The sequence below is a fragment of the Hippichthys cyanospilos genome, chromosome 22, assembly GCF_059441005.1.
Source record: "Hippichthys cyanospilos isolate Australia breed blue-spotted pipefish chromosome 22, RoL_Hcya_1.0, whole genome shotgun sequence".
NCBI lineage: Eukaryota > Metazoa > Chordata > Actinopteri > Syngnathiformes > Syngnathidae > Hippichthys > Hippichthys cyanospilos.
Window position 1 is genome coordinate 1,404,837 of NC_142390.1, and position 11,363 is coordinate 1,416,199.

General features: G+C 46.5%; 1 protein-coding gene across 5 annotated transcripts in view; it reads left to right on the plus strand.

Moving 5' to 3' along the window:
- The window catches only part of ccdc146 (coiled-coil domain containing 146), a 29,421-nt gene that overhangs the window by 14,891 nt on the left and 3,167 nt on the right, over nt 1-11,363 (plus strand). For 4 of the 5 annotated variants that reach the window (XM_088406380.1, XM_088406381.1, XM_088406382.1 and 1 more), the window contains 14 exons: nt 187-414; nt 1,016-1,105; nt 1,303-1,399; nt 1,967-2,059; nt 2,272-2,439; nt 2,986-3,074; nt 3,320-3,484; nt 3,568-3,643; nt 4,028-4,176; nt 4,258-4,486; nt 9,398-9,508; nt 9,582-9,719; nt 9,791-9,916; nt 10,170-10,292. In XM_088406380.1, the coding sequence (XP_088262506.1) occupies nt 187-414; nt 1,016-1,105; nt 1,303-1,399; nt 1,967-2,059; nt 2,272-2,439; nt 2,986-3,074; nt 3,320-3,484; nt 3,568-3,643; nt 4,028-4,176; nt 4,258-4,486; nt 9,398-9,508; nt 9,582-9,719; nt 9,791-9,916; nt 10,170-10,292 (1,882 nt within the window). The remainder of the gene's footprint in view (nt 1-186; nt 415-1,015; nt 1,106-1,302; nt 1,400-1,966; nt 2,060-2,271; nt 2,440-2,985; nt 3,075-3,319; nt 3,485-3,567; nt 3,644-4,027; nt 4,177-4,257; nt 4,487-9,397; nt 9,509-9,581; nt 9,720-9,790; nt 9,917-10,169; nt 10,293-11,363) is intronic. The other variant, XM_088406385.1, reaches the window with a different exon arrangement.

The following is an 11,363-nucleotide window of genomic DNA, read 5'->3' on the forward strand; positions in this document are numbered from 1 at the left end:
AATTGGATATTAAAACAACATAACGGCGCAAATAAATAAGTCTTCTTCCGGTTTTAAATCAGGAGCTAAAAGCTGTTTCTTGCCACTTTGGCAACCGAAGGTGTCAAGATGTAATGAATGCCGTTATTGCTTTGAGTACCAAGTGTGAAGCGCGAACCTTTCCGATTTCCGCAAATTGGGCTTTAGAGCTGCAGAAAAGACGTTGAGAGCCATGGACGCCCAGTTGGCAGACGTGAAGCGGCAAGCCAAGGAGGCGGAGGAGCAAAACGACCTCCTCAGGGCACAGAAGGAGGAGCTGCTCAAGGAGCTGGAGGCTCTCCAGGCAAAAGTGGAGGCCGGCCAGAGGAAGTGTGTCGAGATGCAGAAAGAACACCAGCTCATCAGGGAGGAGCAAACTGAGCTTTTGGGACACAGGTACCTTTTGCAATATCCAAATCAAAATACGAAGCTATGCATTTTCGGTTTAAATTAAGCGCCAGCTTCAGGCAACCTAAACCGTCCAGAAGGAAGACGAGGGCCTTTTATTTGCGAGTGAGGGCAGACAGGACCCTGCACCTCCCCCAGGAACGTGGACACAGACGCCTTACTGTCCCTTCCTGCGATTAGGTCATTGTCCCTATGATGAGGTCGTCATGCCTGTGATTCATTACATCTTCAGGAGACATGACAATGCCAACAGAAAATACCCATCTATACCGAAAAACATGTTGCAGAAACAAACATGGGATCATCTATAAACAACGATTCTAGATATGTTACTTCGTGACGGAATAAATTTCATTTGACAGCCGTGCGTTTCGTAAGATTTAGGGCAGAATTAACATACACCTGCGCGATCTAATAATACCCATTACATGAATTGTTGTTTATATGCTACTCATTCTCAACATCCGTCGCACATTAGACTCAAGAGAAACAGTACCGCGTTTGATTTTCGACATTTGAAGTGAAGTTGTTCTGACATTTTCTTACGTGTTTGCATACCTGTCGCTGTTTTGTTTTTTTTTATTACCAGAGGGATCCTGGAAATGAAACTGCAAAGCATCACGTGTGAGCGGAAGCTGCTTTGCGAGAGTCTGTCTATGCAGCTGAAAGAGAAAAAAAGGTAAACAAACAAAGAAAAACGCCCGTACGAAATAAACCTAAACAAGCGATTTTCCGGATTGCACCTCGGAGGCTTTTATCCGTGTCGATTTGAGGTTTCCCGAGCTGATATGCGGCAACAATTGATTTTCCCGGATGATTTCGCGTTCCGTGATGATGCTGATGAATATTTCACAAGACGTCTGCGTGTCTCCGCAGGCGGATTCAGGCCTTCAAGAGGATGGAGCGCGCTCTGTCCACGGCCACTGAGCGGCTCAAACACACGCAATCGACCTGCGCTGATCTGCAAGCGCAGGTCATCTATTGCGTGATGTGTTTAAGCTCGTAAAGGATGTGCAGCTAATGGCTATTATTCCGCTAGCGTTATTATGACAGCAGTTAACACTGCAGCTGTTTTTGAGTTGCAATTGTCACTGTTCCTGTTTTCGGGAACATCGGTCTCATCCATGACATCAGGACCGTGTTTTTTTAATCTTTCGGCTTCCAGTTTTTGAAGCGAAAGATAGAGGGGATGACGGGAATGGTGTCAGCACATCTCGCACGCACATGAAAGGAAATAAAAATGACACATCGGGGATTTGACATATTTGGGAAATGTCGCAATTTAAATGTTTCTGCAGATTAATGCCTTTTATAGCCGAGCCTTTTTCTTTTGCCGGCTTTCATATTTACAAGGTACGTCAACACAGCACAGCCATGTCGCAATTTCAGTTACAGCCCCCTTTATTTGAGCTGTAATGTTTATTGTAATTCGTATGCTATCAATTTGGCAAATGGCTTTCATTTGCAAATACTAGAATGGAATGTGTCTCCCGAGCGAGCGAGCGACTTCCCATGCTGACTTTGTGACTTTCATTTGCAGTTAGACGCTCTTCCGAAGCGAGGGCCCGGTATCGCGCGGAGAGCGGCGCTTCAGAAGGAAGTGGATGCTCTCAAAGCCGGCGTGGAAAAACAGGTGAGGACGTGGGCGCAGCGCGCGGGCGAGCGCCACGTCGTTGGCAGCCGCACCGCCTCATTAGTCCCAGTTGCGGACAAAGGTAGCATTGTTTTCAATAGTGCTGTCATTTTTCTTACACGCCTGCATACTTCATAGCAACACTGTCCAAAAGCACGTTTTTGTTCGGCTGAGAACAATGCCAAATATTTTCCCTCCCCTTGACTGGCTAGTTATCAAGAACCGACAAGGCGAGTCAGATGCAGCGGCGGTCTGAGATCGTTCAGGAGCTGCTGAGGGAGTCGGACGGCCTGAGAGAAGAAGTGCACCACCTTCGATGTTTGACATACATCAAGGCAGAGGAGAGGGGCCAGAAGCACCGTGAGATGCTCAGAGCCCAGGTGCAACTAATAATCTCCAAGTGCTTGAAGTAGACGTAGTTTTCATTCAATGAAATCTTTGTAGTCGACAGATATTCATCATCGCGTCTTGTGTCTTGGGCCCAAACAGTTAATCACGTAAATCGACAGTTAATCAAGTAACGGCCTTGAATCGAGGCGAAATCTCTGTTTTAACGTATACAGTAAGTCTACATTTAAAATGAACCCCAAAGGCTCGTGTATGGTTATAATTCAAAACCAAAAACAAAGCCTTTTCCCTGGGGTCATCACCTCACGCCCTCCCCCGGGGGGCCCGCCCCCCTGTTTGAAAAGCACTGCTCTAAAGCCATACACGCTCAAAGTCACAGCTGGTTAGCATGCGCCAATAGCAGACGGTAAGTCCGAGCCGACAAAAACAAAGACTATTTTGCAATTAAATTATGCATTTTTTCCCCCCAGAATGGCCAGTGGAATGATCAATTCTAAACATAGTCGCGGCACGGCCGCAGCCCCGCTCTTGTTTTCCCTCGTAAAATGCTCTACCTGTGTGATTGAATCCATCCGCAGCAAATGAAGCAGCGCATCCAACAGGAGCTGCGAGAGAAGGAGCTCATCGTGATGCACCACAGCAAGCTGAGTGCCATGCTCCAGCGCAGGTGTCGCTTTTTTCTTTCCCATTCCTCTTTGCAGACTTACGCTCGTTTATTGCAATTCATTTAATGTTTCCGAGAGTAAGGACCTGATCTATATGCAGCACAATAGTGTGACCACCTAAAAAAAAACCCTCATCTGTGACAATCTGCATTGTTCACCTGAAGCTCTCTTAAAAAGCATCTGTTGTCTGCACAGGTTGATTTCAAGCCCGACTGAGCCGCTAATTAATTGTTTCCTTATTCCTCAGAGTGCAACAGTATGCCGAACTTTACGACGTGATCACAGAGGAGAAAAATAAGTATGTCAAGCTGAGGCAGATCGCCTCGCAGACCATCACAGAGTTGATGGAGCAGGCCAAGGTGCTGGAAAATGAGCTGGAGATCCAAAAGAGTATCGTCACCAAAAAGAACAGGTTCATAAATGACTCACTGTGACCGTGAGTATTTTCACTGAGTCATAAGCGATACAAAAAACCTTGCTGTATTTTTTTTACAGTTTGCTGACCAAAGCTCAAAAGAAGGTCTCCAATAGCTGCAGAATGAGGGAGAAACTTCGCACCGATCTCGACAAGGTCCACTCTTGAATTTTTGGATTTGATTGCATTGTTGGCGAGTGGCTCGGTGGAGCGGCGGTTAGCGCCTCGGCCTCGCAGTTTAGGAGTTCAAATCCACCTCAGAACCCTTTGCGTCTGCGTGTTCTCCCCGAGCCTGCGCGGGTTCACTCCGGCTTCCTCCCGCACTCCAAAAAACTTGCACGGTGTGATTGGGTGCATGAATAATAGTTCGTCTCTGTGTGCCCTGCGATTGGCTGGCAATCAATTCAGGGCGTCCCCCTCCTACTGCCCGAAGCCAGCTGGGATAGGCTCCAGCGAGCCTGCGACCCTTGTGTGGATAAGCGGTTCTACAAAATGAACGGATGGTTGGATTGTTGGCTCATGATGTTTAACGTCCTGTAGATGGTTCGGCAAAGACGTCAGGTCAGTCAGGAGCGCGAAGACAAGGAAGCGGAGTTACGGAGATCCAGGCAAGTCGTCGGCCTCCAGGAGCAAGCGCTTATCGACGTGAGCAAGAACCTGGAAGGGGCCGTTCAGCGGCGCAATTTTCTGTGCGTTCAGCCTTTGAAGTTAGCCACACATTTGTGATTCCCATAACGTGTGACATATGTTATCCGCGTGTTGACCCGCAGCGGCATCCAGCTGCTGGAGCACGAGGAAGTATTGTTCGACTACCAGGAGAAGGTCGGCTCGCAGGAAGCGGCCATCGGCGAGGGCGAGGAGGCGCTGGAAAACCTGGAGAAGGAAATGAGAGAGCTGAAGGTGTCCATCGGCGAGGCCGAGAGACAGATCTGCTTGAGGAAGAAGGAGGTGCTGGTCCAGAAGGAGCTGGAGGAACAGCTCGTCATGCACCAGCTAGAGGTAGTCATAAAAGGAAGTACACGCAAAATGAAATTGCTGATGCATTACATTAGGTAGGACTGCGCGTCCCTTTTCCTGCCGGTGAATGTGTTACCGTGCAGTGAGTCGACTTTGCCCCAACACACCGGCTTTTTACATCGTGTCCGTCCGTGTTTTAGATTGAGTCAGTCGACCTGTCGCCACAGGCTTAACGGTGTCATCATCTCCGGGTTCCAGGCAGGCCCTGAGTTATTACAGCTACAGGATTCCGCAACTCAATGCGTATGTTAAGTCAGTCTGTTGTGATTCGACAGGAGGTCAAGCTATGCAAAATTCTTTACACTAATGGCTGCAGCCCAAGGTCAAATTCTAGCTCCGAACAATATTGCGTTTAGTCAATTATGAACAGCGGCAACGTGAGTGAACACTTTCCGCAGCGTGTTTTGAACAATTCGGGATGGAATTTCTCATTTTCAAGTCGCATTCCACAGAATGCCATGATAATCACATTCAGAATGGCACGTTAAAGGTCGTAGGGCCGTACGAAACAATAATATCCACAATATTTTTGACTTGACTTTCACTGGAAGCAGCAGCAAGTGGCATGAAAAAAGGTTTAATGAGACTTGTGTAGGCACACTATAAGAGACTCCAGTTAATTAAAGAAGCAGGTTTTTCCTTTGACCTAAGCAATTTCCCCCTTGGTTACAAAACCTTCATTCTGGCATTAATGATTATACAGGACGTTGAAATTTTACATTACTAGAATGGCCAGCTCCTGTTTTCATTCTCTCTTTTTGTTTTGTTGAGGCACACTGGCTATTTGACAGAAACGCCCGACTCTGCTGGAAATGCAACCATGCATAAAGATGAGCATCCAAAACAGGCTCGCTGATTTTTTTCCACAGCAACCAGAAATGGGTTGAAAAAAAAGCACAAACGGATGGAAATTTGGAGTTAAAAAGTCTGCACACCCTGTTTCAAACAGCAGGATAGTGTGCAATCAAAATGAGTGCAAGACAAATTTTGATTATATAATCGATCACGTGAAATTGCTCACACCCTCTTATAACTTTGATGAAAAGCTTTTTTTTATATCACAAAAACAGGGTTATCTAAAATGTTGCGTAGACTTTTTCTATTCGCTTTGGAGCGGGTGGATGCATACATCGGGGATTATTGGGCTTTTGTCACTTTTGAATCATGCTGACACGTTTGACTCGCAGATGCATGGAAATCCACATCAGAAGTGATGTCATTACCAGTCTCGCGCTTGTGGTGGATGATCCCATTGCCGGAGGAGACTTTGGCTAGTGTTGCCAATAGACAGATAATCCAAGACCCTTTCCCCGCTCCCGTCTCGTTTCCTCCGAATGCTGCTTGGCTATTATTTTCATGCGTTTTCTTGGGTTTGGTATATCGGTACCACCCACCAATCTTTCGCAGGGAAACCTGAAATTTGTACCGACATTTCCCGGTCTCCAGGGGACGATAGTTCTTTGTGTGACGCCCTCAGTGCGATGAGTCAAGACTACTGGAAGGATTGCTTTGACAGCAAAGAATATCATTTGGAATCTTTTCACCTAGCGCCGTTGCTACGGATGATTGTCAGCGTTTAATATCACGCCGCAGACGATGGATCATGCTATCTGACTTTTAGTCTGATTCCTTCTGTCGCTTCATCTGGCTATCCATCCAGTACATGCCAAATATTCTCCCTCTCCCTCCTGTGTAAAATGGATCATCTTCCAAACTGCTGCACGGGGGGAGCCCAATGTAATCTATCGGAGGAGGCTCGCCAGCTCAATTCATTCTCTATGCGAATTCAATCCCCGCGCAGGTTGTTTAGTCATCCGTTTCTCATAGATTTGTATTCATCCGCGAGCGCTTTATCTGCTCGTTGCGAGCTGGATACTCCCCTCCTTTTCCCTCACGTTTGATGGCAAATTTAGACCCAGATGGATTAGGCCATCTGCGAGACCGTTGTAGTTCAATACGGGGAGGCTGTCGTTTGCTCGGAATTTCAATCGTGGCGAAATACACGCGTGTTGGATTCCGCCTATGGATGAGCATCGCTCTGGATTTTTTAAAAGCCCTCGCAACGGTTCAAAAAAGTCCTCCAACCGGTCACCTTATGCGCCTCTGCGCTTCATGTCACAGCCTTTGGGACAGAGCCCTCTCCGTCATTTTGTCCTTCCAGGGAGGGGCGGATGACATGCTACACACTCCCTGTGGTGGTGACTCATATTGTGTCCGTCCCTAAAATTTCCATCCAACCTGTCTGGAAACGGAGCCTGGGGAAATCCGCAGCGGAGAAGATACTGCAAATTGCCGACGAAACGGGCTGCGCTCCAAGCCTTTTGTCTGGCGAGTTCTCCAGTGTTGTTGAATACCGTTTCCACGATATCACCGGCTCTCTGGACTCCCCGCCGTTTGGAGGAATCTGACACATTTAAAAATATTTAACCCTTCTCTCAAACTGTGCGCATTCCCAAAACCCTGTCCACAAATATTCCAGGTTTTATTACGAGCTGCGCTTTATTTTCCTACCTCCTACGTAAGACATAAAGACTTTTAATTTCATGCATGGCCTGGACCCCAGTTATCATTCTTTTAATGTGTTCTGAGACTTGCTGAAGCTTGAGGTCCCGTGCTTTTCTCTCTGTTCTTATCTATTCCCGACAACTAGTAAAGGAAGCGGATGGCTTGTGGGGGTTGCAGTTGTTGGGCGTTTAATCATCAAGTAATTTGCCGGAGATAATCAGGCTTTAGTGTGGGAACCCCTCCCATTTATGATATATTTTTAATCCAATTTGTCTTATCTGACGTTGTGTTAAAAAAGTAACACTGTGTGTTCACTTGAAAATCGCGGCTAGTAATTAGGAGCGTCGCCCGTCTGCGGTTGCCACGGAAACCCACGATCACTTACTTAGGGGGTTATTTAACCCCTGGGTGTCCTGAGATTCTTCAGTAGCCTGGACTCATTATCACCTAACTTGGGTAGACTTTGAAAGGGTCATGACATCGTCAAATATAAATATATATTTACTTTCAAGCCTGCAAAATGTTCAGTGGCATCGGCCCTAGCCAAACATAAAAAAAATGGGAGGGGCGGGGGGACCTGCACCCCTTTATGTACAGAAATTGAAAAATGCAATAATAGCAAAAGTAACTGCTGTATTTTGACATTAACGAAATTGGAATAGGAATATTTACTATGTCATAATTAGAGTATTCTGACTTTTGCATGATGGGCTAAGCCAATCATCAAAGTCATTGAATGACTTGCGAATGAGGGGTTGAAAGTCGTCACGTTTTGACAATCTGGGCAATATTTTTGCCTCCGTGTCTTTTTTTGGTGTGCTTTTCCTTTGATATCACGCATCAAAAAGCTCAAAAAGCACCAGTTGGGTCAATATAGCGTAAGTAGCCCGGTCTTAGCAAAATATGCAAATCGCATTTTAACATTGTTAGTTTACATTGATGCGGTCCCTGATACCTGTTAGATGAAGGACAAGGCGATTCCAATTGATGAACAAATGCCAAGCTATCTTGGCCATCTCGCGCTTGGTCCGGTTTGTCTGCTGCGATTAAGATTAAACATACTTCCATCTGTTTTCACTTCTGAGGAGATCTGCAGCTCAGATGTGGTGCGCGAGCAACCCCGCGAGAGATTTCTGAAAGTGTAAGAGATGAGTATAAAGGTTGTGTATAAAGGTTTGTAGGCTACATATGTTGAGAGGTGCAATACATTCGCTCCTCTCAAATTGATCATTGTCCAAGCGTGCTTTGTTAACGTTGCCAATCATACGGCTTTTGTCGTTCTTGTCAAACGTGGATATCTCTGCATATTTGGTGTAAGATTATGGAAAGTGGAGATAACCCAGATCTCTGTCAGCCTCATTTTTTCTCACTTCTTTCTCTTTTGATTTCACATCCTTTATCCGCCTCCATTTGATGTGTTACGCTTCTTCACTTTATCTCGTTCCTCTATCGCTCCGAGCGGATCTGGGTCTCACTCCCATCTCCGAATCGGATCCTATACAGTAAGCGACGTGTTTTGCCTTTCACGTGACACCCGTATGACACCGAGGAAGAGGCAGCTGTATTTCAAGGGCCGGGATGTCACTTTGAATCAGAGCAGCCGCCCGTTCACACACCGGAGGCTTCATTAATCTCGTGAAGTCAGAGGAAATGGGAATCATCGCTTGGTTCCATGCTGGCTCCCTCCCCCTCCTCCTTTTTCTATCTCCTACACACATCTTCACACACGTTGCGATACAGCCGCGCAAACACGCGTAATCCGCGTGGTTGAGCTGCTGTTTCATAAGACGGGTCACGCCGGGTCACGGCCGCCTGCCTCTCGCTTTTTGTTTTCACACCCTGTTTTTCTCCTCCGCCACTTCTGCCTTTCCAGTTCCTTCCTCAAGGTTTCAACTTGATCCCCTACGGCATCTATAAATATTTTCTGGGGTTACTTTTTGCAGTTTTCTTGGCCTTGCTGATGGATATCTGTGTTTTTTTTTCCTATTCTATGACTCCTCGTTCATCTCTTCTTCATTTGTTTTTTTTTAGATGGCATACAACAGTTTGGGTGGAACCATTGGGGGAGACTGGGTTTTGAGGTCAATGGAATTGAAGAGCCTAATGAATAAACAATTGTTTTTATGGACTAACTGTATATTTTCCTAAAACATTTACATTATTCCAAAGGATTTTTTTGCATTGATGTTCATCTTAAAATATCGCCCTGAATTACTGTGCGTGTAGGGTTAGGGCTTGTGTAGAGAGCAAACGTTTTGGACAGATTAGGGCCCCACGGTTCTGGCTCAATCTTTCTAGCATCTGTTAAATTGTTCCACCGAGAATATGCAGTCTTCTATTTGTACAATATTACGAGCCTTGTTCATACATTTGTGCCCATTTCTACAGATGTTAGAAGTCAGAGACAAGACGCTAGATAACCTCACCAAAACAGCAGATTACAAAGAGCTGAAAGGCACCGATCCATCATCCCTCCAACTGGTCGAGAAGATCCAGAAGGTACGCTTTGACAAGTTTGCTCAGGTGGGCAGTTTTTCGCATTTTGCAAAACGGCCCGTCCCTGCTGTTGCAGCTGGAGGTCAGCCTCGCCGAGAGGGAGAGGCAGCTTTTGGAGAAAGAGCTCCTCGTGGACCAGATTACGCGTCTCTCCAAGAATCTCCAACAACAGAACGACAACTGCAAATATGACAAACTGTCGCTGGCCAAAAAGGTGAAACTCCCCACATAAAAGCTGTGCTAACACACACGTGCAACTGATCTTAACGCTTGTGTCCGGTCCAGTTGAATGAGCTGCGAAGCCACATCATCGACACCAGCCGCCGCTTGATGGCCACGTCTGCAGAACTGTCAATGAAACAGGCGGCCGTCTTGTGCTTGCAGCAGGAAGTCAAAGAGAAAGAGCTTCAGGTCGGAGCAGAAGTGCGGCCCAGGACTTTCTCCTCAAGGGGGATGAATCATTTTGTATACTGTTTTTACATTTCGTTTCAGAGTATGTGCTTTTACTTACTTTACTTCTACTTGGCTCACTTTTTTTTCTCATTTATCCGTCTTGAAACTTGAGCGCGTTTCAGACCGTGACTACTTCTGCCGACCCCGGCCGATTGATGGTAACACAAAGTCGATTTACTACATGTTGTTTTATTGGTGTGTGCGCCTCCAGATGGACAGATGCCAAAGGCGCTTGGAGCAAGGCCTGCCGCCCTGCCCTGAGATGGAGGAAGAATGGAGGCGGATGCTCCGGGACAAGAAGAGGAGACAGAGAGACAAAGAGGAGCGAGAACGGGTAAAGAAATACACTTGCAAAGATCATCGGTCAAGACTTGATTAATGCGCCCGAGGGAAAGGAGGTGGAGAGAAAGAAAAGAAGAACAGAGACAAAAAGCGAATTGATTAAAGCTGTAAGGCTCCGACATGTTGCTTCATACCTGCGAATGAGTGTGACGAGGCAAATGTGGCAGACGAGGCCAAGATTAGCTTTGTCAACACACGCAAACACCGAGAAGAGGAGGAGGAAACTGGCCTCATCTTTGCTTATTTTCTTATCCGCTTTATTCCCGTTTATAGCCGCCGGCCCCGAAAAGACACCGCAAGCCCCCGTATGCAAATGAGAGGGGGGACGCTGAGGGATTCAAAGCTTCTAAGTACTAAAGCTCTTCCTAAAACGCCTGGTGAACTTCCCAGTTCAATGTGTTTCCTGTCTATCTGTTAGCCATCCATGCGTCTTCGCCTCCCCACTTTAAAGCTAATATTTCACGTGCCAGGCAATGATCCATTCATACGCTTTGAAGTCTTCGGGATTTCAGCTCACCTCGTTTCTATGCTGCATGACTGGAAGGTCGCGGGGGCGTGGTTGCTTTTTCCTTCTTGAGCACAACTTTGACCCACTTACAACGCACCGTACTGGGTGTATGCGAGGCCTAATACTATACATTCTAATGTCCCTTTCTATTTCTGAGCGTGTGAAATACGATACACCTTGGTAATATTTGACTTGTTTGCCATGTCTTATTGGAGATAAGACTTTCCATTGGACAAAAGGTCAAAAAGCTGAGACGGAGTATCCTATGCTCATGTTGTCAGGTCGCCACTACTCTGCAAAGTCACGTTGTTTTGCAAATGTACGAAACTCACAAACTCAGTCGCCTCCAAATTCCTGCGGCGGAAAGTGCATCTGCGTCCGAGCTCGTCCGAATGGCTTAAATGAGCCAGAAGATGGGAAGAATGGCACCTTAATCACACCACCGCTGTTGTGTTTGTTCACTGGCAACCCAAAATGTATTCTGCACTCTGGAGAGAATTACAATGTCCTGCTACGGAGTGATATATTTTTGTCATTCCGAGCACTCGCATTTGT